This window comes from Podarcis liolepis (assembly GCF_965112155.1).
Source record: "Podarcis liolepis genome assembly, chromosome: 12".
NCBI classification, from domain to species: Eukaryota; Metazoa; Chordata; class Lepidosauria; order Squamata; family Lacertidae; genus Podarcis; species Podarcis liolepis.
The window spans coordinates 354,911-382,907 of NC_139563.1; the positions used below are offsets into that span (position 1 = coordinate 354,911).

The 27,997-nt window shown below is 56.7% G+C and overlaps 2 protein-coding genes across 6 annotated transcripts; one reads left to right on the forward strand and one right to left on the reverse strand.

Moving 5' to 3' along the window:
• Positions 1–3,506: 3,506 nt before the first annotated feature.
• On the reverse strand, positions 3,507–14,545 carry ABCB8 (ATP binding cassette subfamily B member 8). Its single transcript, XM_083466875.1, has 16 exons — positions 14,317–14,545; positions 12,965–13,271; positions 12,156–12,305; positions 11,163–11,257; positions 10,889–10,994; positions 10,552–10,713; positions 9,963–10,048; positions 9,584–9,681; positions 9,123–9,228; positions 8,975–9,008; positions 8,615–8,751; positions 7,804–7,898; positions 7,071–7,204; positions 5,667–5,814; positions 4,476–4,726; positions 3,507–3,847 (listed from the first exon to the last, which is right to left on the reverse strand). The coding sequence occupies exons 1-16, from the start codon at positions 14,439–14,441 to the stop codon at positions 3,767–3,769; spliced, it is 2,115 nt and encodes a 704-aa protein (XP_083323001.1). The 5' UTR covers positions 14,442–14,545; the 3' UTR covers positions 3,507–3,766.
• A 46-nt stretch (positions 14,546–14,591) lies between these two features.
• ATG9B (autophagy related 9B) lies at positions 14,592–27,907 on the forward strand. Of its 5 annotated transcripts, XM_083466818.1 has the most exons (16): positions 14,650–14,660; positions 14,757–14,804; positions 17,847–17,998; positions 18,098–18,141; positions 18,448–18,512; positions 19,114–19,287; positions 19,993–20,134; positions 21,180–21,928; positions 22,683–22,836; positions 23,489–23,668; positions 24,654–24,902; positions 24,998–25,209; positions 25,651–25,765; positions 26,007–26,061; positions 26,602–26,764; positions 27,495–27,907. In XM_083466818.1, exons 3-15 carry the CDS (start codon positions 17,881–17,883, stop codon positions 26,721–26,723), a joined length of 2,379 nt encoding a protein of 792 aa, XP_083322944.1. In that variant the 5' UTR covers positions 14,650–14,660; positions 14,757–14,804; positions 17,847–17,880; the 3' UTR covers positions 26,724–26,764; positions 27,495–27,907. The 5 variants fall into 5 exon arrangements, with proteins under 5 accessions (XP_083322945.1, XP_083322944.1, XP_083322943.1 ...); XM_083466819.1 differs by having other exon boundaries at positions 14,592–14,804; positions 25,651–25,753; positions 25,998–26,061; XM_083466817.1 differs by having other exon boundaries at positions 14,653–14,804.
• Positions 27,908–27,997: the final 90 nt, after the last annotated feature.

The following is a 27,997-nucleotide window of genomic DNA, read 5'->3' on the forward strand; positions in this document are numbered from 1 at the left end:
GCCGCGGTGCACGACGGGACTTGGAGTCCTGCCCCGGGAGACCCCGAGCAAGGAGGCCGACCCTCGTGCTGCTGCTGCTCCGGAGCCCGAGGCCCGAGGAGTCCGGCCTGCAGAGGCCACGGCCGGCCAGGGAGCCCCTGGGAGAGGCATTTGGAGGGCTGGAGGTCTTTGTTGTTGCTGAGTCGTCTGGATGGCTCTTGCACCCCAGGGAGTGAGTGGGGTTGCTGACCCGGAGCCAGGCATCCTGGAGAGGGAAGTCCAATGGGCCTTAGAAAGCACTGCCAATAACAAGGCCAGTGGAAGTGAGGGTATTCCAGCTGAACTATTTAAAATTTTAAAAGAAGAAGAAGAAGAAGAGGAGTTTGGATTTGATGTCCCGCCTTTCACTCCCTTTAAGTAGTCTCAAAGCGGCTGACATTCTCCTTTCCCTTCCTCCCCCACAACAAACACTCTGTGGGGTGAGTGGGGCTGAGAGACTTCAGAGAAGTGTGACTGGCCCAAGGTCACCCAGCAGCTGCAGGTGGAGGAGCGGGGAAGCGAACCCAGTTCCCCAGATTACGTGACTACCACTCTTAACCACTACACCACACTGGCTCTAAAAGATGATGCTGTTAAGGTGCTACACTCAATGTGCCAGCAAGTTTGGAAAACTCAGCAGTGGCCAGAGGATTGGAGAAGAGCAGTCTACATCCCAATTTCAAAGAAGGGCAGTGCCCAAGAATGCTCCAACTACCGCACAACTGCACTCATTTCACACGCTAGCAAGGTTATGCTTAAAATTCTACAAGGTAGGCTCAAGCAGTATGTGGACCGAGAACTCCCAGAAGTGCAAGCTGGATTTAGAAGAGGCAGAGGAACCAGAGACCAAATTGCAAACATGCGCTGGATTATGGAGAAAGCTAGAGAGTTCCAGAAAGACATCTACTTCTGCTTCATTGACTCTGCAAAAGCCTTTGACTGTGTCGACCACAGCAAACTATGGCAAGTTCTTAAAGAAATGGGAGTGCCTGATCACCTCATCTGTCTCCTGAGAAATCTCTATGTGGGACAAGAAGCTACAGTTAGAACTGGATATGGAACAACTGATTGGTTCAAAATTGGGAAAGGAGTACGACAAGGCTGTATATTGTCTCCCTGCTTATTTAACTTATATGCAGAATTCATCATGCGAAAGGCTGGGCTGGATGAATCCCAAGCCGGAATTAAGATTGCCGGAAGAAATATCAACAACCTCAGATATGCAGATGACTCAACCTTGATGGCAGAAAGTGAGGAGGAATTAAAGAACCTTTTATTGAGGGTGAAAGAGGAGAGCGCAAAATATGGTCTGAAGCTCAACATCAAAAAACGAAGATCATGGCCACTGGTCCCATCACCTCCTGGCAAATAGAAGGGGAAGAAACGGAGGCAGTGAGAGATTTTACTTTCTTGGGCTCCATGATCACTGCAGATGGTGACAGCAGCCACCAAATTAAAAGACGCCTGCTTCTTGGGAGAAAAGCAATGACAAACCTAGACAGCATCTTAAAAAGCAGAGACATCACCTTGCCAACAAAGATCCGTATAATTAAAGCTATGGTTTTCCCAGTAGTGATGTATGGAAGTGAGAGCTGGACCATCAGGAAGGCTGATCGCCGAAGAATTGATGCTTTTGAATTCTGGTGCTGGAGGAGACTCTTGAGAGTCCCATGGACTGCAAGATCAAACCTCTCCATTCTGAAGGAAATCAGCCCTGAGTGCTCACTTGAAGGACAGATCCTGAAGCTGAGGCTCCAGTACTTTGGCCACCTCATGAGAAGAGAAGATTCCCTGGAAAAGACCCTGATGTTGGGAAAGATGGAGGGCACAAGGAAAAGGGGACAACGGAGGACGAGATGGTGGTACAGTGTTCACGAAGCTACCAGCATGAGTTTGACCAAACTGCAAAGGCAGTGGAAGACAGGAGTGCCTGGCGTGCTCTGGTCCAGGGGGTCACAAAGAGGCAGACACGACTAAACAACAACAACAATAATGTTCATAAGTGTACCAACCAAGCACGTACATAGATCAGCAGAGGAAGACCAACCTGGAACCATTTTGATTCCCAAGATGAGCAAATGTTTTCTCTGCAAGGTCAAAGTGGGAAACCTCCCCATTGTCTCTTTCCTCACAAATCCTGTCTTAAGAGCACATTTAAGATACGAATAGGGTGTGAGCCTGTGACCTGGCCCAGGAACTAAGTATTTATCATTACAAAAGACTGGCCAGGCTTCCCAGGCAATCCAACCAAGTAACCTGCCAGACAGGAGATAAACAAGGACAGAAGAAAAACATTCAAATTTCTGTTTTAGACCCGCCTTTTCTGTGATGTGTGTATGATGCTTCTGGGGGTGGTCTTGATCTACAGGGTGGCAATTTCAAAAGTCCATATAAGGCCTTGCGCACCATTGTTCTGGGTTCCTCCTCCTTTCCTGTGTGTGAGAGGAGCCCCCTGTTGCAACAGCTTTAATAAAGATCAGGCTTACGAGCTGCTTTGCTTCTCAATATTATCTGCTTGGCCTCTGTTATTTTCTCCTACCGATAGGGAACCTAATGTAAGGACTCTATATGGGCTCTTGGATACCCCATAAGGGAAAAGGGCAATTTTTGTTTACAACACCGCCCGGCTGGCTGGACATGGAGGCCTCTGGAGCCGCTTCCCACAAGAAGACAGGGGCCAGAAAGGCTTCCGAGCCGGTCTCAGGGAAAGCCTCCCTCCGGAGCAGGGCATCTGCCCCCCCAGCGCTTGCCGCCTTCCTGGATGGACACCACCAAGAGGAGCCATTGTTAGGAGTTTCTTCAACCCGCACTAGGAATGGGGGTCTTCCCACAGCTGCCATCCTTCTCTTGTGATCTCGTGTGCTCATTGACACAAGAACGGGAGAAGAGCCTGCCAGATCAGGCCAATGGCCCCTCTTGTCCAATAGCCTCTTCTCCCAGTGGCCAACTGGGTGCCTGTGGGAAACCAGCAAGCTGAACAGGAGCCCCAGACACTCTCCCCTCCTGGGGTTTCCACCAACTGGGATGCAAAGCATAGCTGCCTGACTGTGGAGGCAGAGCAGAGCCATCCTGGCCAGGAGCCTTCAAATGGACATGAACTTGCCCAAAGCCACCCAAGTTGGTGGCCACCACTGCCTCCTGGAGGAACGAGTATGTGCTGTGTGAAGAAGGACATTCTTCTGTTTCCTGAATTTCCCAAAATTCAGCTCCACTGCATGCCCACAGGTTCTAGTGCAATGAGAGAAGGGGGAACATGGATCCATTCTCCATGCCGTGCACAATTTTATCAACTTCTCCCACGTCTCTTCTCACTCGCTTGTTCTCTAAGCTAAAAAGTCCCAAATGCTGCAACCCAGCAGCTGCAGGAAGCATGAGGAGAGGCTGACCGGGGGCTGGATGCCTCCTCATCCTGAATCAGTGCTTGGAGGCTGGACGAGGCCTCATGAAGCCAAAGTTTCGAGGCAGCTAAAAACACTTCAGACACACCATCCAAATGCAAAAATACTGTATTTGAAAAACAAGTTTAAATTACATAAAGCTCTGTTCAGTGCTGGAACTCAGGCAGAGTTAGGGGAGGGTATTTTATAACACTAGGCAGATTCCAGGGCAACAGGCTCCTGACTTGGCCCTCTGCACCCCTGCAAACCAATTCTGGGACTGCATCAGAATCCAAATAAGCTCCTGAGTGAAATGGGGGCAGATCAGGCAGTAATACTTCCTCGAGGGCAACAAAACAAGCTTTCCCGCTTCAGACTCCATCTTTGGTTTGGCGTCGGATCAACTCTGCATAGATGCCACCCTTCCGTAGTAGATCCGTGTGTGTCCCGGACTGGAAGGAGAGAAACGGGGAGATCAGGAAAAAAGAGCAGCACTTTCCAGTCCCCCAAAGGCAACAGAAGTGCCAAGAGCTGCACAGAGCCTACCAGTCAATACGACACAAGCACCATTCTCCCACAAAGAATAAGAGGAGCTTAGATTGGACCCTTCTATCATGTCCTCTAGCATGGAAGTCAAGAGAGTTTTGTTACACCAAGCATTTAGTGCATTTTAATCTTGCCCGTTCTGCCTCTGTTTCATTATGACCTGTTTTAATCCTCACCTATTTAATTGTAGTAATATTTAAATTGCTGTAAAATGCCTTCAGGCAGAAAAGCGGTCTGTAAATGTTTCTATAAATGAACCGGGATGAACAGCATGAAATTGCTGTTTTAGAATTTATTAGCAAATTTTATTCTATTTCTTTAGGGCTCAACCAGTTTCCACTCCCAGTAGGTGCTGCTTTGGTACAGCAAACTTGAGAAAGATCTGCAGGTCTGGGTTTAGGAATGCCCCGCTGCATTGCTCTGGGGCCCAAGGATGCTGAAATCCACAAAGTGCCCCCAAATCCAGTTCTCATTAGCAGCCTGCCCGCTTTGTCCCTTTGTTCTTTCCCAAGCCAAGGCTGCCTGCCACCTCACCTCAGCCACGTGACCCTTGGACAGCACCACAATGAGGTCTGCATCCTTCACCGTGCTGAGACGATGGGCAATGACCAGCACGGTGCGGCCGGCCACTGCCCGGTCCAGGGCTTCTTGCACCACGTGCTCCGACTCCGCATCCAGGGCGCTCGTGGCCTCATCCAAGATCAGCACTTTGGGGTTCTTGATGAGGGCCCGGGCAATGGCCACTCGCTGCTTCTGCCCGCCAGACAAGGTCACCCCGCGCTCGCCTGGGAAGGGAGAGAGAACGCAGAGGGGAGAGATGAAGGGGAAGCAGACAGACAGTACAACCAAGCGTGTCCTCTTGACGTGGCCCCCGTTTCCCTCTCCACAGCCCACTCCCCTGGCACAGGACAGGGAGGGGGGCATGCAGAGGTGCCCCTTTCCATCCCACAGGAGGTTGCAGCATCATGGGAAAACCTCGTGGCCAAGGCCTGAATCTGGCACCAAGTGACACCAAATCTGGCAGCCAGAAATCTACAGAGATGAAAATAATTGCCACAAAATAGCCCCAGAATGTGGTGCCCTGAGGATGCCACTTCCAATACCTCTACCTCGTCTTCTAGAGGTGTTCGTGAACCCACTTAGAGCAGAAACCAGTCATTTAGCTGAACTTTTCAAAAACACCATGGAATAAAGAACACAAAAATCTGCCTTGTGCCAAGGCTGGAGGGGAACTGCAGCCTGAATTCAGAAAAAAAAGATGCAAGAAGGAAGAGGAGTAGGACGATGTTGCCAGGAGATGTTGCCAGGTTTAAGAGGATTCCAATCAGGACTCTTGCCTCACTCCACAAACATTTTCTCAAAACCTTGATGTCCACCCTATGGTGGAAGCTGGCAAGTAGATCCAGGGAGAGAGTAGAATTTTTTTAAAGTGCCATCAGTTTAAGAGCCAGACAGGAACTGCCTGTGGGTTAGACAGGAACCTGGGATTAGAGAGAGGGACTTTCTGTCTGTCTGGGTGGAAAGGTGTCTCTGGCTATTTGAATAGACTCAGAAAGGTCAGTCTGTCAGAGTGAATGGGCTCTCAGATACAGAAAGGGATTGTCTGTGGGCACAAACAGTTAGCTTAATACCTCTGCTGTGGGAAAGCAGGGAGAGATTTGTCTAACCACACACCTCTAGTCGCTACCCAGCCTGCCACCCACCCCACCCCTTTGCATGACTCACCCACAACAGTGTTGTAGCCATCTGGGAAGCTGCGGATGAATTCATCCGCATTGGCGAGGCGAGCAGCGGCGTAGATCTCGGCATCCGATGCGCAAGGCTTGCCGAAGCGGATGTTCTCCATTATGCTTGTGCTGAACAGCACAGGCTCCTGGGGCAGGAGGAGGAGGAGGAGGAGTGAGGCCTCAAGACGCAGGGAGAAGCTTGAGCCCAAGGAAAACATCTCCCACAACTGCTGCTCTTGTCGCCTCAGCCAAAACACCAGCACCTCCTACCTCTCCCTAGAAGTTCTTCCAGTGAGATCATTCATGTTCTTACTCCAGCCCAAGACATCTTCTTTAAGACCCCCAGTACTGCCTTGATGCAGCAGGCTGGTGGTGGATGTGGCCAGCTACTCCCATGACCACCAGTTGGTTTGGAGAGCCCCTAAGCAGACTGCACAGCAGAGCCAGTCATCCCCACCACATGCTGGTAGCTGCTGCTGAGCAGAAAGGTCCCATTCCCACAGTAGCTCCACAGCTTTCAATCCTTGTTGTTATTGTTTTAATACGGTTTTATTATCTATACTCATGGGACGCAGGTGGTGCTGTGAGTTAAACCACAGAACCTAGGGCTTGCTGATCAGAAGGTTGGTGGTTCGAATCCCCGCGACGGGGTGAGCTCCCATTGCTTGGTCCCTGCTCCTGCCAACCTAGCAGTTCAAAAGCACATCAAAGTGCAAGTAGATCAATAGGTACCGCTCTGGTGGGAAGGTAAACGGCGTTTCCGTGCGCTGCTCTGGTTCGCCAGAAGCAACTTAGTCCTGCTGGCCACATGACCTAGAAGCTGTATGCCGGCTCCCTCGGCCAATAAAGCGAGATGAGCACCGCAACCCCAGAGTCGGTCACGACTGGACCTAATGGTCAGGGGTCCCTTTACCCTTTACACCTATTATCTATACTATGTTTTATATCCAGTTTCTGCATCCTGGTATTCTCTGAATGCCCAGCTGTCTATAAATTCTGAAATGCAATGAATAAATAAATCTTCAGCTATCACACTCAACAGTCAAATAAAAACCTATCCAATGAAAAAGAAACTAACCCTTAAAAAAAAAAGAAAGATCTAGGTTGGTGGCCATCACACCAGCCAGTGACACTCTATTCCATACGTTAATTGCATACCACTTAAAGAATGAATCTTTTTCTTATGCTTCTCTGCTAATCAAGTTCACTGTTCTAATGGTTTGGGGAAAAGAAAGCTACATCCTCTCTCCCCGTGATCTGTGACGGCACGCGGCATCCCCTTCTCTTTGCTCTCTTTTTTCATCTTAGAAAAATACTCCACTGCTTTCCGTCTTCTGCAGGCGACTTCTCTATTCCACTCCTCTTCTGCCACCAGCACCTCCACTCCACCCACATTTCTCACCTGGTTAATGAAGCCAATGATTTCCCCACGGAGCCAGGTGGGATCAAGAGTGCAGATATCACGGCCATCCAGAAAGATTGCGCCCTCCGTGGGCTCATAGAACCGCTCCAAAAGGGCTGCCACGGTAGACTTCCCTGGGCAGAAGAAAGAGAAGTCACCGAATGCTCCTTCCCCAGGCCATGCAGAGCGTGCGCCACACACACAGCTTTGCTGGCACTTTGGTTGCCAGGTGGCACTTGAGGGCAGGAATAGGAAGGCTGCCATGAGACCAGGACCTGGCACTATTCAGTCAGGATCAGCAGAAGAGGTTAGCGAGGTGTTTGGCCATTACTCAACTGAAACAGCACATGGTGAACGAGCTGTCAAGTTTTCATGAAACACAGGGCGCAGATGGACCCATCTGGGAATGTGTGGGGTTTAGCAAGTGTGGGGTTTAGCAAAGGAACAATCCAATGAACAAATCAAAGGTGGGCAATGTGTGAGGAGGAAACATCTCACAAGAGGATTTACAACCGAACAGGAGCCTTAGAGGCACTTCAGAAAGGAGTCGTGATGATGCTGTGACCAAATGGCTAGCTCCATCTTAGGCGATGTTAAGAGCTCACTGATCGAGATCTCGGGAGGAGACCAAGAGACACAGACACGCTCTACCACTCCAGCAGGCGGGGAAGTCTAAACGTGGTCAAGCCTTTGCTGACCTGGCCCTGCTGAGGGAAAAGAGAGAGAGACTTACCTCCTCCAGACGGCCCCACAATAGCCACTGTCTTGTTAGCAGGGATGGTGAGGGAAAAGTTTTGCAGGACCTTGGCGCCCAGCCGGGTGGGATAGCTGAGAACAGAAGAAAGAGATCAGGCCTTGAGGTGGACCAACCCTATGGTTAGCCCAGAGACTGGCTGATCCCACTGGCATTCAAGGACACAGAGAGACGAGGGAAGGGTTGGCGCAGGAGCCAATCCCAGAGGAGGGAGGCTTCACCAGGGCAAGCGAGCGGGACCCTTGAGGTGGTGGAGCCGGGAGAAAGGAGAGCGGGGGGGGGGGAGGGCTGTGCACAGGAAGGGCTGAGCATATTGCAGGAGCAGATGATCACATCTCACCACTGCTGTGCCTCGTATCTGGCAAAGGAGTTTGCTCCCTGAGAATCTTTTGCTCAATGAAAAATATTAGCAAGTTGCTTGCTTGTGTGGCTGCAGAGGTAAGCCTGATAACATCTGAACAATGCCTGGTAAGCTTCAGAAGGGATTTTTTTGAGTGACTGGGAGGAGTCTGAGGAATCAGGCCAAAGGAGGCCCATCTATTCCAGCATCCTGTTCTCACAGGGGCCAACCAGACGCGTGTGAGGAGCACTCAAGCAGGACCTCTCCCCTCCTGGGATTCAGAAGCATCCTGCCTCCAACCACTGAGCTTTTACAAAATAAACAAAATGCCTGGAATGACAAGTGAAAAAACAAATTTATCTGTGCACTATAGATTTTGTGCTGTCTTTTTCCAGCCCTGTGCACAAGAGCACGTCCATTCCTGACCCACCTCCTACAGCCGGGTCTCACCTGAAGGAGACATCATGGAACTCAATGCGCCCGCTCAGCATGCTGCAGGCAAGCTGCTCTTTCTCACAGACCGCGGTCTCTGGTGGAAAAGTCATGTATTCGAACACGCGGGCCCCAGCGCTCATCCCCCGCACCACCTGGAGGAGATCAACAGCCACAGGTTGCGAGGAGAAGGCTTCTCGGGGAACCCAGTCCCCTCCATGCTCAGCTGCCAGGAGCAGGGCGACTTTGGCCACATCCACATGAACTACTCCACCACCTTTCACAAAGCTTGGGTGCATTTTAGCTTGTGTCCAGTTATTGTGGGGAAGGAGGAGACCTGCATATGCCCGCCACACCCTGCAGCCTCCCCCCACGTACCTGCCCAAACAGGATGGACATGCTGGCCAGGGACCTAGAGGAACACAATTAGGGAGTTTGTCAGGGCAAAGGACGGAACACATGGCAGGGGGGGTGGGGAGTCTCTGATCAGCCACGGGGGCACATGGGAGGCCTGCTAGGGTCTTACCTTTGCACAGTCTGCGAGGACACCAAGAAGGACATGAGGTCGCCCGGTGTCATCTCTTCCCCAGCCAGGAGGGTGCCGCCTACAAAGATGGTACCTAGCACAATACCTGGGGGAGAAAACAAGATGGCAGCAGGTGGAGGTGGTGGGACGGTTCAGGCAGCCTTTGCCCACCTCGTGCTCTCCAGATACTTTGAAATACAAATCCCATCAGTCCCAGCCATCCGGAGGGCACCAGGTTAGCAAAAGCTGTGTTAGGAAAACTTATGAAAAAGGGGCGGGGGGAGGGAGTGCATTTTTATCAAGTGGGCAACTGCGTGTTCTCAGAACATATGAGGTTTAAAGTGCATTTGCTCCAGCAACCAGCATGCTGTCCCAGAACGGGCAGAGCAACGGAGAGAACCGCTGCATCACAGTGAAGTCACAGCCCAAAGATTCATCAGTGGCCCCCAAGCACCACTCACAGTTCAGGGCCACGTTGGAGAGCCCCTGGAAGAAGGCAATGCCCAGCCCCAGCTTCATGTTGAGGTGACTAGCTTGATCCACTTCTGCTCCATACTGCCTGCAAGGGACAGAGAAAGCAGCTCAGGCCAGCAGTTTCGGGAGAAGACTGGAAGACCTGCAGAGTGCCAGCAGAAGAGGACCGAAGCGGGGAGAGGACCTCCAAGTTATGGGATGGCTATATGCCCCACTCAGGGCTCTCACACAGAAGGAAAGGGAGCAATTAGCTGATCTGCATTCCCCACCTTGGGGTGGGAGTAGGGAGGACTACCAACATATTGGGTTCCCCTCAGGGATTTTGAGGAAGCTGGCCACTTCCAGTCCAGGAGAGGAGGGACTCACTGGAGCTCTTTGGGTTCCATGGCGAAGGCCCGCACCGTCCGGACGTTGCCCAAAGCCTCATTGGCCACTGCTGTGGCCTTGGCCACCTGCAGTCAAGAAAGAAGCAGAAGTCACTGTGGAGGTCAGCAAGCTCCAGGAGCAAACCTGGAGGCTCCTGGCTTGGCTGACTCCGGGAACCAGTTCCAGTCAGATGCACTGTAGGGAAAAGACACCTTACAAAGGAATGTATTTTTAAAATGGGAGGGAGGGAGGGAAAGGCAGGAGCTGCTCCAGAAAAGAACCCATGGCAATGTGGGGCAGGCAGAACTCTCTCGTTTGCAAACAACCGCCATTGCTCCAGCCTGCCACTCTGAGGTTGGTAGAGGGGGTGGGGGCGGGCAGCACACAAAAGCACCTCATTCACCTAGAATAACTGGCTGAATCCAGCAAAAAAGAAGCAACGACATAAAGCAGAATTCTAGAAGTCGTGATGGAGAATAAAGGAGCTCAGTCACAGACTAGAAAGTATTGGGGGGGGACTTGCGGGGGTTTTCAATGGCCTGGGTGGGGCTTCAGTACCCACACTGCACACTGGCAGAGCCTCTCTTACCTGCTCTTGGGCTTTGCGTGAAAGCCTGCGCAGAGAGCCACCAATGTAGGCCCCGGCCCCCACCAAAATGGGCATCACCACCACCAGCATTCCCGTCAGCTTGGGTGAGATCAAGTAGAGAGTCACAAAGCAGCCCACAGTCTGGGTGAGGCTGCGCAAGCCCTAAGGAGCGGGGCGGGGGGGGGGGGAAGAAGAGAGAAACATGCCATTAAGAGCCCTTGGCCCCACACCAGACTCACCTCCCCACGGAAAACATCCCATGCATCGTTCAAGTCCCCCCACCCCCCCCTGTCCCGGGAAATCCAGACCCAGCTTTGAACCAGCCCAGTCCCCACACCTGAGAGATGACAAGCTTGAAGGAGGACTTGAACTCCTGGATGTCCGTGGTCAGGCGATTCACCAGCTGCCCCGTCTGGTTGGCATCAAAGAAGGCCACCTCCTGCCTTAGGGAAGAGGGCAGCAAGTCACTCCACTTCTCTTATTTTGAAAAGCTCAAGCCCCTGGATGTATCTCAAGTTCCACCCTTCTCTCTCTCTCTCTTTCACCCACCTACCCACCCCACCCCACCCTGCACCCCACAGCAGCCCTTCCCCCACCCCCAGGCCAGTTACCTGAGGAAGGAAGAAAAAAGCTGCTTGCGCATCCTATTGGCCACCTTCTCCCCAATCCAGGAGAGAAGCAGGATATACCCAAAGGTCATCAACCCCTGAAAAATTGAAGAAGGGGGTGGGAAGAGATGCACAACATCACTTGAGTGCAAAACCAAGACAAATGATTTTTAACACGCTATAGCTGTTAATTAGCTGTTAGTGTTTAAAGAGCTAAACGACTCAGGCCCCAAATATCTGAAAGACAGCAGACTTCCCTACTGACCCTTCGGGGTGCAAAGATCCAGAGAGGGATCCCCCACCCTCAGAGGATTGAGGGGGGTGGCAAGGGGGAGAAGGCCTTCTCTGTGACAGCCCCTAAACTGTGAAACTACGTTCCCACAGAGGTGTGTCTGGTACCTTCATCATACAGCTTCTGGTAAATGCTGAAGACACACCTCTCTACCCTGGATTTTGACTTTGAGGTGAATATTCTTAGGACCCACCTCCTTGGGTGATTGTAAAACGTTTTAAACTGTTTTAATGTGTTTTATGTTACAACCTGCCCTGGGACATTAGGGTGAAGGGTGAGAGAATGAATAAATGAATGAAATTAAACAGCTTGACCGGTGCCACACTATCTGTGTTGTGTCTACGAGGGTTTCTTGTGAATGGTTCTCTGCCCTTTGACTTGCCAAGTCAAAATTAACATACATCCAAGTTCTAATTATAACTGCCTGCACCTTTTGCATCTCACTGTCACTCAGCTCTTACCCTATAATTTACCCCTTAAATACCTGCTAGGATTTCGCTTCATGTATGTGAAGAAGAGGGCTTGAGTCCATGAAAACCTATGCACAATGTGCTAGTCTCTAAGGTGCCACAAGACTCCTGGTTGTTTATATGCACATCAGTCTCCTCATCTCCTCCCCACACAAATCCACCCCGAGGACCCCAACTGCACTTGAGCTTGGGGCCAAACAGCCGCTTCCCAGAAAGATCCTCTCTAGCACCCACCTGGAGGCCATAGACGCTCAACAGGCGCAGGGCAGGTCGACGCGCCACACGGAGATAATCGGCCACACGCATGTGCTGCGCTACCACATTCACCATCTTGCCCAACAGCAGTGGGATCTGGATGTTGAGCATTGCGGCTCCCAAGGCAAACTGAAGGCAGGGGGGAAGGCAAGGTGAGGAAAGGCAGCTGGACTCAGAAATGTCACACCACACAATTTGTGCCTGTGGTTACAGTGGTGCCTCGCAAGACGAATGCCTCGCAAGACGGAAAACTCGCTAGACGAAAGAGTTTTCCATTTTGGAGGTGCTTCGCAAAACGAATCTCCTATGGGCTTGCTTCGCAAGACGACAATGTCTTGTGAGTTCCTGCTGGTTTTTTCCCTCCCCCCCCCCCTTTTTCTAAGCCGCTTATCAGCTGATCCGATCAGCAGATAAGCCGCTAAAAGCCTCTAAAAGCCGCTAAAAGTGCTAATATGCTAATCCTTCAATGGGCTTGCTTCGCAAGACGAAAAAAACCGCTAGGCGAAGAGAATCACAGAACGGATTCTTTTCGTCTTGTGAGGCACCACTGTATTTCACCCTCTAGTCCAAACTGTCAGGCTGGGGTTTTCTGCTCCTTCCCACATCACACACCTTTCTTTGGGCTTCCTTTCCTTCTGACTTTGTCAGCCTTTGCACAGGTGGGCTTGCTGGTCTGGGCATGTGTGCACACCCTGAAAAGTTTGACCACACCCTTCCCCATCATTTGCACAGGACACAACTGGCCGCCCCCCCCCCCAATCAATGGGAGAAGAGGAAGGGGCTCTCACCAAGACTGCTGCGATCAGTGCCAGCAGCTGTGGGCGCAGGAACTTCCAGAATATGGCCCAGTTAAAGTCTGGCTCCTTCTCCACAGGTGGGGGGACACACACCACCTCAATCCTTTGGACCTCCTGGCAGAAGGCCCGCCTGAAGCCCGCCCCCAGTCCCAACAAGGCTGGCCCTGCCAAGAAGGCAGCCACCCGGCCCAGTGGGAGGAGGCTGCGGGGCAAGAGCAGCAGCATGGCTGGGCATGGCTTGGCCAAGCGGTTGGGAGCCCGCAGGAAGCATGAGAACCTGGCATGGCTGCCCGAGGACCTGCGAGGAGAGGAGGAAAAGAAAGCCAATCATCTCGATTCATGACAGTGGCTGAAGAAGACACTGCTAGGTAGGGCTTTTGTCAGACAGAGCAGTTTGCTTCCAAAGACCGTACGATCCCCTGAATACCATAGAGATCAGGAAAATGTAATCCTAATCACTCCACAAGTTATTGTTATTCCCAGGTGAGAAACTGAAGCTGAGGGGTCATTGGCACAACTCACCCCAGGACACTTAGGGAATCCCTCACTTAGGGGCCTAGCTGAGTCCACCAAACCAGGGACTACAAGGGCAGGGAAAGTCAGACTGGTTCACAAAGGCCTTTGGGCTGGATGTAGGAGCCCCGGATGCAACCCCCGTATTCAGCCTCAGTGAAGCTTCTTTCTGCCTCTCATTTGTTAACGGGAAGTGACAGCAGCTGCAGGTCCATTCAGCAGGAAGCCGATCTCACAGAAAAGCCTCCTGCTGAACCAGATTGTCTTTGCTCAGGAAACAAGCTTCTCTGCAGAAGCCTCCCTGTGGCATGTCCTTTTCCCTGCTTTGGGAGCCTGCAACTGGACCAGGCCGGCATAGTGAGGCCTAGACGGCCCCTGGCCAGGAAGACGCCAGACGGGAAGCTCTCCTCCATTTGCCACCCTGGGCTCTTAGGTGGAAGCAAAGGCGAAATATTCAACCAGGGGACAAGCATCTTTCTATTCCGCCAGGCTTTTCCAGGAAGCCTCTCTGGAAGAAGGGGGGGGGGGGTTGGTGTGTTTTGATTTCTTTAGCTTCGTGTTCACTGCAATTCTCTTTTCAGTGTTTGTACACGTCGGAAACTGTGAAGAGCTCTTGCACCTGGGGGGCAGGTGGGGGGCTCTGGCGAGGCGCCGGGCTGGGGACTGCTTGGCGGGGGGGGGTCCGCTTGCTGTCTCCCCGCCCCCTTGGGGAATCGGCCCTCGGTCCCCGGGGGGGGGGCAGCGGACTTCGCTCGCCGGCGCCGGAGGAAGGCACCCGCCCCCCCCCGGCGGCTCCGGCTCCCGGCCTGCCCCGCGCGGGCGACGGTTACCTGGCAACGAGCAAGGCCCGGCAGAGCCCTCTCGGGGCCGCCCGCCCCGGGGCCCGCCAGCAGCAGTAGGACGCGCCGCCGCCGCGGGCCCCGGAGAGCCGCAGCAGCAGCAGCCGCGCCAACATGGCGGGAGCCGCCGCCGCGTCCCCGTCCGCCCTCTCTCTCCTCACAGGAGCCCCGGCGCGGCCGCCATCTTGGAACCGCCGCCGCCAACGACGCCGGCCCACAATGCCCCGCGCGCGAGAGAGAGGGGGCGGGGCGGGCGCCGGGGGGGCGGAGCCTCCTGCCCCGAGCAGCGCGGGCGGCGGCGGCGGCGGGGAGAGAGAGCGAGGCATGGCCGCCCGCCCAGGCTTTGCTCTAGCGCGCCCCCGCCTCCCCGCCCGCTGAGCCCGGAAGAGCCTCCTGGGGCCCCAGGCAGGGATGGCAGCGCGAGCCGCGGAGCCCGGCCCGGGAGGAGCCCCAGGGCGGAGGAGGCCGGAGGAAGCCAGGTCAGGCCCCGCTCCCTCGGAGGCTCCAGCCCGGGGGGGGGGGCGAGCAGGCCGGGCTGGCTTCGGGGGAGGGGGGTCTGGGAGCGGAGCGCGGCCTGGGGGGCTCCGGGCAGAGCCAGGGCAGGTCCTGCCTTCCCCAGAGGGCACCTGGCCAGGGAGGAGGAGCCTCTCTCTCTCTCTCTGTCTTTGGGGGGGGGCTGCAGAGGGCCTGCCAGTGACTCACTCCCCCCCCCCCGCTTCCTTAGGCCTCCTGCCAGCTGCGCAGCATGTTTACCCGGTCCGGGGTTGTTTATGAACTTGCTGCCTGCCCGGGGTATTTTTAGCTCGCCTGGTGACTCCCCCCCCGCCCCGCCCTCCTCCATATGGTGGGATAGGGAGCAGCCCATCCCCAGTGCAGAGGAGAGCCCCCGGCTGGGGGCCGAATCCTGGTCCCGCCTGCTTCTCCTCCCTGGTCCTGAGCCTCTCAGCCTCCCGGGATCCGGCCCTCCCTCTGCGCTGAGTGTCTCCTGGGTGACTCAGGGCTCTTGCAAGGCCAGCAGGAAAGGGCTGGTTTCCCTGCCGGACGTCAACACTGGCGGATCCCCCAAGCAGATCTCTCTTGGGCAGCGGTAAAGGCAGGGAGCCCTCGGAGGGTGGGGCGGCCGGCACTTTCCTGCCAGTAACTGGGGGTGAGGTGGAGCTCTCTTGGCTGGGGGGGGGGGACAGGAGCCGGAACTCGGCATTCTTCAACCTGGTGCCCCCTAGGTGCTTTGGGTGGCAACTCTGACCCAGCCAGTACAATCTTGTGGCCGCGCAGAGCCAGGTCTGTGGCAGGGCTGGTCCTGGGGCCCAAGAGTCTGTCCTGGGCCAAGGGGGCTTCCTGAGGAGTGGGAGGGATGCCCCTGGAGGAGGGGGCAAGCAGAGTCTCTGGGGGGTGCGGCGTGGGGGACACACACTTGTGTTTATCTCTGCTTGAGCTTCTTGCTCTGTCCTCGCCATGAAGCTGAGCTCTCTTCTCCCTCCTTGTCCAGTGGGGGGGAGGGGGCACCTGCCCAGCTGGAGCTTCACCTGGAGCAGCCCAGGTGTGCCGGCTGGGGCTGGTGGGAGTTGTAGCGCAAAGCAGCTGGAAGGCGCCAGGTTGTCAGAGGCTGGCTTTGGGATGGTTGGGAAGTGACTCAGCGAGTGGCAGGAAATGGAGCAAGGCAGATGGACAGGATCCAGGGCATTCCTGGCCTCTGCAGGTGACCGGGTGTGTAGCGTGTGAGAGGGAATGGGTCTTCCTCAGGGAGGGCTGGATCCAGGCCCTGGCAAGCAGAGCGCACTCAGCAGTGCTTGTTTGGAAATGCCATAAAAGGAGAGAGCCAGGTTTTGCCCAGGCAAGCCTCTGCGTGAGAAGGAAAGCTAGATATTGGCCTGGAGTTGTGAAGAAGGACCCCCATCACAGCGCTCAGGCAGACCCAGGGAAGTTCCTTGCCTCCTTTCTCCTGTCATTTGCAAAAAGTAAACAAGGGCATGCCAGGCCCAGCGGAGCCCAAGAGATCAAGTTACTCTCCCCACCCCCACCTCACCTGAAAAGCTCGGACCTGTTTCTCAAACCCTCAGCAGACCTGGTTTACTGTCCTTGTTTTCTTTGTTAATGTTCAAGCCCCATGTGAGAACAGGAGAGATGCTTCTCACCTTAGCAGGCTGCCCAAGAGACCGCCTCTCCGCCCGGCTTTCTCATCTCTTTTCTCCCTGTGCTTGCCAAACTCCCAGCCTGGCCGAACAAGGACAGCGATTCAGCCAGCCCAGGCCCCAACCCGCCTCCTTCCCTCTTGGGCACTGAGATCAGCAGAGGGGGCCTGGTTGGTTGTTCCTCCGCCCTCAGAGGCTCGGGGTGGCAGGGGCCCCAGGAAAGGGTCTTCTCTGTGGCAGCCCCTCAGCTGCAGGACTCCTCTGCCCTGTACAGCTTCTGGAGGATACTGAGACGCACCTCTTTCACCCTGACCTTGGGCACTTGAAGTGTATAGATTTAGGACCCACCATATCTCTCTGGTGGCAAGTTGTTTAACTGTTTTCAATATTGTCTTTTAACGTTGCAACCCTGGGACCTTGGGCTGAAGGACGGGAAGTAAATAAACCCTTCTCTCTCTTTCCTGGCCAGCCTGTCAGCTGGCAAAACCCTCCTTCCCCGGGACTCTTCTTTCTGAAGCCCAGGCCAGCCGGGGGCCTCTTTCTTGGGGAGACCTGTGCCCCTGTTTCCGCTGGATCTGCTCCTTCCTCCCTCTTGGCTGTTTCACCCCCAGTTCTCAGGTTCCCCCCTTTCCTTCCCATCCAGAGCCACAGTAGGAGCTGCATTCTCCTTCCTTGGCATGGCTGCTTTGGTGGAGATTCCTGCACTGTAGGGGGTTGGACTAGATGACCCGGGTCCAACTAGGGTCCCTTCCACCTCCACTGCTCTGTGGTTCTTTGAATTTTTGTATCTGCATTTTTAGATCTTATTTTGATTTATGTGGAAATTGTTTCAATTTGGTTGTGTACTTTTTGATGTGTTTTACTCGTTTATAACTTTTGTAATGTTTGTGATTACATAAATCTTGGCATGTTGCTTTAACTATGGAAAAGTGGCATACAAGTAAAATGAGGGAGAGGAGGAGAAACGGGCCCAAAGTCTCCCCCCCGCCTTCTACTGATGGTTACCTAAAAACTTCCTTGTTCCTCTTCCCAAAATCAACCAACTGGTCAGCACCCAGTTTCCCCTCCTGGGACCCCCTGCCCCCTTCAGCCAAGTCTCCCCACTCTCCCTGACCACAGCCCCAATCCTGGCTAGTGGAGAGTGGTCCCTGGCGACCCCCGGCTGGAATGGGGGGCTGCCCCTCCCCAAGTGTCCTGGAGATGGCCTTGTATCAGAGAGCCTGCGCTTGTGACTCAGGAGGCCGGTCGCTGCCTCTCAGCCTAACCTACTGGATGAAATGGGGAGGCAGAGAACTCTGCACGTGCCCTGGAGCTCCTTGGAGGGGGAAAAGTGGGATAGAAGTGCAACAGTAGTGATCATCTGCCCCCTTCTCCCCGTGTCCCAATCAGGGTCTGACGGGAGCCGGGCAGCTCAGCAAAACCCATGGAGGTCAGTGGAAGCCACTATGGCGATTATCATCGCCTCCCGGACTACGAAGAGGAAGACTCTCCCCCCGAGGATGAGAAGGAGCTGCTGGTGCACGTCACAGAGGGGCTGAAAGGTACCCCTCCCCAGGCCTGGGAGGGCAGAGGGCAGCCGGCGGGGGTTGTTGGGGGTCCTTTCAGCCAAGACCCCCTTCTCACTCTTTCCTCCTTTGCAGATTCCTGGCATCACATCAAGAACTTGGACAACTTCTTCACCAAAATATCCTTCCTGCTTCTTGGGCATCTTTCGCTCAGGAAGGCCGCTCCGAAGAGCCGCTGGGCAGAGTTGGCATGAATATGCTACAAGGACTTCCCAGCAGCTAGGGAGCACCTCTGAGCATGAACAAAGCGCATTTCCCTCCGCATGTGGGTCTGGAGGAGCATGTGGGGCTCAGCGGCCCCAGAAGGCATCTGGAATCCCAGGGGAAGGGGTGCTATGTGCTGCCCCCCCTCTTTTCCAGGTGGCTGCAGGGGGGGTCTTCAAGGCAAGGCGTAGCAGAGTGGTTTTCCTTAACAGAGCCTGCACATCTACCATTTCCACCAAAAGAACGGCTTTGCCTGCATGATGCTCTCGGACGTCTTTGAGCTGGTGTGAGTACCCAAAACTCCCCCCTCCTTCTGCACCCCCTTCATTGCTGGGCCCTGGGGGGGGAGGAGGGAGCTGGTGGGCATTTGGGGCAGGGCTGCTCCTGAGTGGGGAGCATCTGCCCCCTCCTCTCTCTTTGCTCTGGGACCTGTCTTCATAGAGTTGGGAGGGGTCCCCCAGGGTCATCTGGTCCAGCCCCTGCAAGGCAGGACTTGTGGCTTAAGATTCCCATCCAAGCTCTGCTTGAAAACTTCCCCGGAAGGAGAGCCCACCAGGAAAGAAGCCTGGTCATCTGCCCCACAGCGGCCTTCAGCTGTTTGGAGGGAGCCCCCGCATTCCCTCTCGGTCTTCTCGTCTCCAGGGAGCATGGAGGTGCCCTTTTTCCGTCCACAGTGGGGAGGCCCAGGGGTCTCCTCCGGATCTTCCTTCCCTGTTGGGCAGGGCAGGGGGTGAGAGGGAGCCCCCACGCCGGCTGCAAAGGGTCCCACCAGGGAACGCATTGCATTGCAGGCAGGTTGGGCCAGATGCGCCCTGGGAGTCCTGCAGGCTGAGGGGGGGCCTGGGCAGAGGGGCTCTCCTGACCCCCCTTGGCTCCTCTCCCCCCAGGCAGTTCCTCTTTGTGGTCACCTTCACCACCTTCCTGCTCTGCTGCGTGGAGTACGACGTGCTCTTTGCCAACCGGCCTGTCAATCACACTCACCCCGGAGGGGGCGCCCTCCCCGAGAGGAACAAGGTGACGCTGCCTGATGCCATCCTGCCCACGCCCCAGTGCGCCCAGAGGTGAGTGGGGCGGGGGGAGAGAAGAGACCCTCCTGCGGGGAAGGGGTCGGCCCTCGGGAGCCCCAAACCTCCTTCGCAGCCGGGGGGGGGGGGGGAGGTCCAGTTAGATAGATGCTGTGGAACTCTCTGCCTCTTGACTCCAGGCAAAGGCCTTCGCAGTCTTCCTTTTGGCCCCTGCTGAAAACGTTCTTCTTTAGACAAGGTGGTGTGAGTTTTAATGATTTAACTCTTGCAAGTTGTGTGCTTTTCTGGGTTTTATTATTTTATCTTTTTGTCAACTGCTTTGAGGGTTTTTGTTTTTATGATATATAGATAGATACATGGCTGCCCCTGCATTGTAGGGGGTTGGACTAGATGGCCCTTGGGGATCCCTTCCAACTTTATGGTTCTATGTACCTGTATGTACTTATGTACACACACACACACACACACGCACACACCCCTTAGGAAAGGGTCGAAGTTAATCCAGGTTGATGAATCTGGAGCGACCTAGTGCAACCCAGCCTAGGTCGCTCGGAGGGGAGGAGTCCCTCCCCAACAGCCTGAAGCCTTTCCCCAGCCTGGACCTCAGAGGATGCTGCTGCCAGGGGAGACTGTTGGTCTCGCACCCGGGTCCTGCTTGGGGTCTCCCTCCCATTGTCCTCGGCTGACCCTCCCCTGGCCAGGCTGATGAGGGCCCTGGTGTCCCCCCCTCCCCTCCCTCAGGATCCGTTCCAGCGGCTGGATCATCTTCCTGCTGGTGATGGCTGCCACCTTCTGGGTCTACCGCCTGGTGAAAGTCCTCTGCAGCCTCTTGGGCTACTGGGAGATCCGCACCTTCTACACCAAGGCCCTCAAGATCCCCGCGGTGAGTGAGTGAGTGAGCAGGAAGGAAAATAAGAACGTTGTTATTTATAGGCCACCCTCAGCCAGCAAGCAGCCTCTAACATTAAAAGCCTCCCAGCACAGAGGGGGCGATGGGTGCAGCAAGGACCCCCCTTGTTCCTCAGGAGGCAGCCGGTGGGTCTGCTGAGCCCCCCTCTCCTTTACCTCTCCTCTGATGCCTCCTTGGGCTGCTCCCAGAGGCTGCTGACATCCCACCCCCCAGATCACTCCTGCATGTCTGGGCCCCACGGCTTAAATAGAATTTAATTGCAACAAGGGATGCCTGCATTTCTAGCAGAAGGGGACAGTCCCTGTCTTCCAAATAACAGCCGAATCCTTAAGGTCTGCCCCCTCCTGACTGAACAGGGCGCAGCTCCGAAGCACCTGGTGCTTGAGCATCTGTGCGTGTTTCCTTGCTGCCGTAGGGGCCATGTTGTCGGTGGAATAAGGAGTCAGAGGCAGGACTTGAGGGGTGGAGGAGGGTTTCCCCCCCCCCTCTCTCCCTCTTTGGGTCCTGATGGTCAGAGACCCAGTGAGCAGGTTGGGGTTCGCCTCCCCCAGGGACAGCGGCCTGACTTTGGGGAGGGTCCTCAGGAGCTCCAAAACTTTGGCTCCCAGCTTCTGGATTTCACACTGTAGGCTGATCTTTTTTTGGGGGGGGTGGATGTCATTTCTGGCTCTCCCTTGAGGGAGGAAGGTTGGACTAAGTGGCTTCTATGGCCTTAAGCAGAGATCCTTTCTGAATCAGATGTGAAGCAGGGGGGCCTGATCCTGCGACGGCTGCCTGTTTAATTCTGAGCTGAGCAGGAGCGATGACTTCCTAAGCCCCACTTTAGCAAGCTGGAGTAGGGAAGTCTAGTCATCCATCAATTAATGTCTGCTTATAAAAATATTTGTGTCCTGCTGGGTCCTGAAAAGAAGATATGAAAGCATATATGTCTCCAGGGACAGAGAGCCTGGGGGCTGGGGGTCCTCTTCCTCCCCCCCCCCAGCGTGTCCTCCTCCCCCCCTCTCTTGCGCCCCCGCAGGACGAGCTGTGCAACTGCAGCTGGCAGGAGGTGCAGGCGAGGCTGATCTCTCTGCAGCGGGAGCAGCCGATGTGCGTCCACAAGCGGGAGCTGAGCGAGCTGGACATCCACCACCGCGTCCTGCGCTTCAAGAACTACCTGGTGGCCATGGTGAACAAGGCGCTGCTGCCCGTGCGCTTCCGCCTGCCCCTGCTGGGCGAGGGCGTCTTCCTGACGCAGGGCCTCAAGTACAACCTGGAGCTGCTCTTCTTCTGGGGGCCGGGCTCCCTCTTCCAGGGCAAGTGGAGCCTGCAGCCCCAGTACAAGCGGGCGGGGGCCCGGCTGGAGCTGGCGCGGCGCCTGGGGCGAGGCATGGTGCTGCTGGGCCTGGCCAACCTGCTGCTCTGCCCCTTCATCCTGGTGTGGCAGGTGCTGTACGCCTTCTTCAGCTACACGGAGGTGCTCAAGAGGGAGCCGGGCAGCCTGGGCGCCCGCCGCTGGTCCCTCTTTGGCCGCCTCTACCTGCGCCACTTCAACGAGCTGGACCACGAGCTGCAGGCACGCCTCAGCCGCGGCTACAAGCCCGCCTCCAAGTACATGAACTCCTTTGCCAGCCCCCTGCTGGCCCTGCTGGCCAGGAACGTCTGCTTCTTCGCCGGCTCCCTCCTGGCCGTCCTCATCGCCCTCACCGTCTACGACGAGGACGTCCTCACCGTGCAGCACATCCTCACCGCCATCACCCTCCTGGGGGTCATCGTCACCGTCGCCAGGTGGGTCAGGAGGGCGGGCGCATGTGGCCCTCCAGAGAGCCAGGGCCGGAAGACCCACCTGATGCGGCCCTCCACCATCTCCCCTTCCCCTGTGGCCTTTGGCCAGCCTGGGAGTTTGAGCCCCTCGAGGTCTCGGGTGGGGGCTGGGCTTCAAAGGGAAACCCCAGCGAGTCTTCAGCTGTGATTTCTGCCCTGAGATTAAAGCCCAGCCCCATAATAGGCCTCCTACCCCTGGGGAGTCCTAACCAAGGCTGGCTCCAGGGAGGATCTCCAGCAGGCAGGCCTCTCTCCAGTTTGGCCTCCTCTGCCCTGCGGAATGGGGCACCTGGCACTGATCCCTCGCCAGGTCCCAGGTTCTCCTCGCATTGACTCCTCGCACGTGTGGTATTTCAGGGGTTGTAGTTGGCCACGTTTTGTTCAGAATAGACCCACTGAAATGGATGGACCACAGTTGCATCTGTTCACTTCAGTGGGTCTGTTATATTTTCAGTGGGTAACAGGAGTTTGTAGAATGGTCAAGTCAGATGGGACCCCCAAGGGTCATCCGGCTCAACCTCCTGGCAGATTGCCTTCAGACCTCCACCTTCCGCCACACATCCACCAAGACACCAAAGCGCTGGATTAGGTCATGGAGGGGTGCGGGGGGCTCCTTTCGCCAGGTGTGGAGCACCCCCCCACTTGATGTCCCCAGTTCATGGGGGGAGGGTGCTTGGGCCGGTCTTCCTGGGTGCTGACCCCCCTCCCCCTCCCGCAGGTCCTTCATCCCGGACGAGCACCTGGTGTGGTGCCCAGAGCAGCTGCTGCAGTGCGTCCTGGCGCACATTCACTACATGCCTGACCACTGGCAGGGCAATGCCCACAAGGCGGAGACGCGGGAGGAGCTGGCCCAGCTCTTCCAGTACAAGGCGGTGAGTGGGCCGGGGGGGGGGGAGGCAGGAGGTCTTTACTTTCTGGAGGATTTGTAGCCTGCTGTTCACCCAGAAAGGTGCTCAGAGCAGCTGACATGCAGTCAATCAGTAGCTGCTAATATTTCTTCATATCGTGTAAGTCAAGGCGACTTACACAGATAGTGAAAGACATTAGCTAAAAGCAAAAACGTTAGCTAGAAGCATAAAGCTAAAGGCAATTGTTAAAATGTAATTAATCATTAATATAATGAAAACTAAGATTTAAAAGGTGTGCCAAGAGCACAGGCCTCAGCAATAGAGACATGCCAGCACCAGTCCTTTCCCAAAGTCCCGTTGGAACCAGGAGGTCTCAGCTGTCAGAGAATGGACAGCGAGGAGGGAGCCTGTCTGGCGTCCCCTGGCAGGGAGTTCCAGAGTTGCCTGGGAGCAGGCCCCTCTGGGTGCCCACCAAGGCTGGGAGGCAGTGCTGCGGTGTGAAGAAGGCATTGCGCAATTAGGAAGGACAGGGCAGGATCCGGCAGCTCTGCTTCTTAGCTCTCCTGGGATGGAGCCCCCTAGCCCAGCCCCTCTGCTCCCTCTCATCCCGCATGCCAGGGTGGGTTTTGGGGAGGGGAGACCTCTGGAACTGACACCCCCCCCCCTGTGCCCCCAGGTCTTCATCCTGGAGGAGCTGCTGAGCCCCATTGTGACCCCCTTCCTGCTCATCTTTGCCCTTCGTGCCAAAGCCCTGGACATCATCGACTTCTTCCGCAACTTCTCGGTGGAGGTGGTGGGGGTCGGGGACATCTGCTCCTTCGCCCAGCTGGACATCCGCAACCATGGCAACCCACAGGTATGGGGGGGGGGAGCTGGAGGTGGCAATCCTCACGGGGGGGGGGAGAGATTTCAAGCGCTAAGGCCTGTTTGCTAGCAGCCGTGTGACCCTGTGCCTTCCCTGCATCCAGTCAGTGGGGCCAGTTTGGGGACAGGCATTTCAGTTTCTTGTTTCCGGGTGGAATTATTCTGAAGTGCTGCAGGGGGTTGGATGGAGGCCCCCCCCATGAGAGACAGTGTGGCATAGTGGTTAGAGCACCAGGCCAGCACCTGAGAGAGCCCAGGGTTCCATTCCCCACTGGGTGACCTTGAGCCAGTCCCTGCCTCTCAGCCTCACCTCCTTCGCAGGGTTGTTTAAGCCGGGGGAGGGGGGGCCATGTGTGCCCCCTCAGGCTCCTTGGAGAAAAAGGGGGGAGGTAAATGCAATAAATAACACGATACCCACTGGCAATCCTCGTCTCACACAGCAGCCCCATTTTACAGGCAGGGAGACTGAGGCTGGGAGTGTGACATGCCCAGGGCCAAGCAGAGGACTCCTGGGCTTCTCTGCTGCAGCCAAGCCCCCAGTTCTGCTGGGCTCCCCTTCCCCTCTTGGGCCCATTCTTATTCCCCTTACAAATATGTGTGAGCTGACATGAGGGGGTACATTGCTCAGTGGTTAGAGCAGATGCCCCCTCCCCTGGGGCACACTCACCCTGCTGCCAGTCAGAGTCAGACCATACTGAGCTGGAGGCCCACAAGCCCCCTCCCATCCTGCCCTTTCCAGCAAGTGGGATCCAGAAATATTTGCTGCCTCCTGCCATGGAGGGCAGAGCTGGCCAAAGTGGCTGGGAGCCTTTGGTCCACACAGGTTGGTGCCCCCCCGCGCCTCCTGCGGGAGAAAGTCCTTCCTTTTCTTGCTCCTGAATCCCCAGCCGCCCCCTTCCCTGCGTGTCCCCCCCCCTGAGTCTTCCCTGCGCCCACGGCCTCCCTGACTTGCTTTCTCCCCCCCCCCAACCCCCCAGTGGCTGTCCCAGGGCCGGACAGAGGCCTCCGTCTACCAGCAGGCAGAGAACGGCAAGACGGAGCTCTCCCTGGTCCACTTCGCCATCACCAACCCGCGCTGGCAGCCTCCCCCCGAGAGCTCCCTCTTCATCGGGCACCTCAAGGAGAAGGTGCAGCAGGATGCGGCCCACGCGCCCCCTGCCCAGCGCCTCTTGGCCGAGGCCCCCCTGGGCGCCTCCTTCCTGTCGGACGAGGGACCCTGCACCGTGGTGAGTCCTGGGGACGGGGGAGGGCGCCATCTCTGGGGTCCTGAGCCCCCTTTCCCCTCCGGGCGCTCCCTCTAACCGCCTCTCCCTCCCTGCAGCCGGAGGCCCTCCTGGCCAGCGTCCTGGCCCACCCTGTCCTGGCAGCGGGAAGTGGGGGTCTGGCGTCCCAGGCAGAGAGGCAGCGCTTTGGGCAGCTGGGCAGCGCAGCCGGTGCAGCCGCCAGCATCCTAGCCTCCCTCTCCTGCTCGCAGCTGCCCCGGCGGGGTGAGAACGCCGTCTACCAGAGCGACAGCACCCTCCCCGGAGACAGGTAGGCAGAGGGGAGACCTGGCTGGTCTGGGGCCCGGGCGCAAGGATGGCAGGTCAGGCCCAGGACTGCTTGGCCCCGGTGCTTTGACTCCCAGATAGGGAAGGAGGGAGCTGGTGGGGGGCTGGAAAGAGACCCTGGGGGGGCTCCATTGGGCCCCTGCTGTTCCCCACCCCATTCTCTGTCCACCTGTCTCTTGATTTCATCCTTGGGGGGCCCGCTGTGTTTCCCATTTCTCTTTTCCTTTCCTCTCCCCTCTTTTCCGCTCCCTCTGCTTTCTCTCCCAAGTGGTTCCTTCTGCCATCCGGAAAGGAGCCCCCTGGTCTTGGTGGGGAGGGCCTTGTGGCCTGGGCTGCAGAGGGGCTGGTGGAGGAGGGGGGCTGCCCCCTGCCCCATCCCTGCTTCTTGCGGCCAATGGCTCCCTGCCTTTCTGTGCCCCAGCAGTGTGGCCCCACCAGAGACGCGCCCAGGGCCCCTCAGCCGCTCAGTGCTGCTCTCAGAGTTTGCCTCGGCCGAGATGAGTCTGCACGCCATTTACATGCATGAGGTGAGTGAGTGGGTGGCTGGGGGTGGGGAGCAGCAGGGGTTGGACTAGATGGCCCCTGGAGATCCCTTCCAGCTCTGTGCTTCCTCTGTCTCCTGGGTGGTGGGGCGGGGCCAGCGCATTCTTGGGTCTCACCTGTGTGGGATGCCTGGCGGAGGGGGCCTGGTCCTGGGTGAGATCCCCCAGGGATCCAGTACGCCCCCCCTCACAGGCTGTGGCGCCCTCCTGACCTCCCTCTCTCCTCCAGCTTCACCAGCAGCAGCAGCACCAGACGTCGCCACGCTCGCCCTCGCAGCCCTTGGCGCAGGCAGGTGAGCCTCCCCTCTGGGGCACTGCCGGGGCTTCCTTCCCTTCCGGGGGGGGGGGTCTTCCCTGGAGGCGCTTCCCCCAAGATTCCTCCCTCCGATGCTCCTGGCTGCAGAGCCAGGCGATGCCTCTGGGGGGGGGCCTTAGCAGGGGCTGGAAAGAACATGTTGCCCAGCGTGGAGGAGGCTTGGTCTGCTCCATGGCGAGAGCCGCGTCCTTGGCACAGCAGCCATGGCCGAGTTGAGAGTCCCAATGGCCCGTCCCACCTGAAGGGCTTTCTGGCCTCTGCTTGCCTTTCCCTGCCCCAGGCGGGGGTTAGGGGGGGTCACTTGCTTGCCAGTGGCCCTCCCTGGGGGGCCGAGGTGCAAAACTGTCTCTGGGGCTCCTGACGTGTAATATTCACCTGCCCCCGGGGGGAGGGAGGAAGAGGCAGAAAGACGTTGCTTTTCCTCTATTGTAGTCTTATGTTTTGAAGATAGGGCGGGATACAGATTTAATACAAATCTCATGTGGGTCCCCGGCTCACTTCCTTCTCCACCCTGCAGCTTCCCCCAAGCCCTCTTTGCATGTGCGCAGCCAGGATCTAACCCTTGGGGGCTGGAAAGAGGAAGAAGAGGAGGAGGAAGAGTCGTCTCAGGCACAGCAGCAACAGAGGGAGAAGAGCTAGCAGCCGCCATCGCCCTTCCCATCGCCCACCCTCCTCTTGACGTGAGTCTCCCTCCCCTCCTGCTCTCTGACCCACAGCCTCCCTCCGTGGGGCTTCACCTGAGCTCAGGGGGGACTCTGCAGAGCTCAGCCCCACGCTCCAAGGCATCCTTGCCTGTCCCTGCATCCCCCCCACATTCCCTCGGGGTCAGGGTTAGGGGCGGCTGGCAGCACCAGGCAGGGATTCCTGGGACCAAGGCTGCTTCCTTCCTGGGGTCCTGCTCTGAGCAAGTTTGGATGGAGAGATGGGGCTAGAGATGCCAAGGCCTGGGGTGGGGACAGTAAATGGTGGGGGAGAGTCGCCTTGCTTTTTTCCCATGTGTGTCTGGAAAGAGGGTCAGCAGCTCCGGGAGGCTGGCTTTGTTCAAACACCTTTCCTTCCCTGGGGAGTCATGGCCACTGACTTGGGTGGCGTTAAAGGGGAATCGGATAAATCCTGGAGGAATCAGCATAGAATCCCAGAGCGGCAGAGTTGGAAGGGGTCACGAGGGTCATCTAGCCCAACCCCCTGCAGGGCAGGACTCTTTTGCCCGTGACCCTGAGGTCCAGAGTCTCTTTGGTGCTCGGCCAGTGGAGCTCTCTCAGCTGAGGAGAGGAGGAGGCCAGGAGCCAGGGTGGAGCCTGGACGAGAGGGGCCCGAGTCCCGTGGCCCCTGCTACATGCCTTGCATGAGGGTCCGGTACCTGGGGTCCAGCCCCCCAACTTCCTAACCCTGCCTCTTTTGCCCCTGCAGGTGATGGCTGCCGGCAGTGACTTGCTGGACTCCTCCCCCCCCCCCACCTCCCGGAGCGTGGCCAGCCAGAAGAGGAGCAGCGCAGGAGGGGGAATGCGCCTGATCCCCACCCTTGGCTGGCCGTGGACTCTGACGGGAGAAGGGGACCCCCCCCTTCCTGGCTTTGGGTGTGTGCCCTCCGCAGGGGTGAATAAGCTATGGGCCGGATCAGGCCCTGTCTGGTGCTACTCGTAGAGCTATAGAGTTCCTGAGGTCGCTGAGAGGATGGCTGGAGCCAAATGCCCCCCCTTCTCCCTGCCTTCCTCTGCTGCTATATGAGCTGCGCTGTGCCCCCCCCCCCTGCAAAGCCGCCCCTGGGGGCAGGGGGCGCCAGCTCAGGACCCTTTGGGGACAAATAAATGTTTACAGATGTGGCTAACGAGAGAGATTCACTTCCTATAGAGAACAGAATCCTTTCTCCTCCTCTGTGGCAATGGGGGGGGATTTGAAGGAGGGGCTGTGGG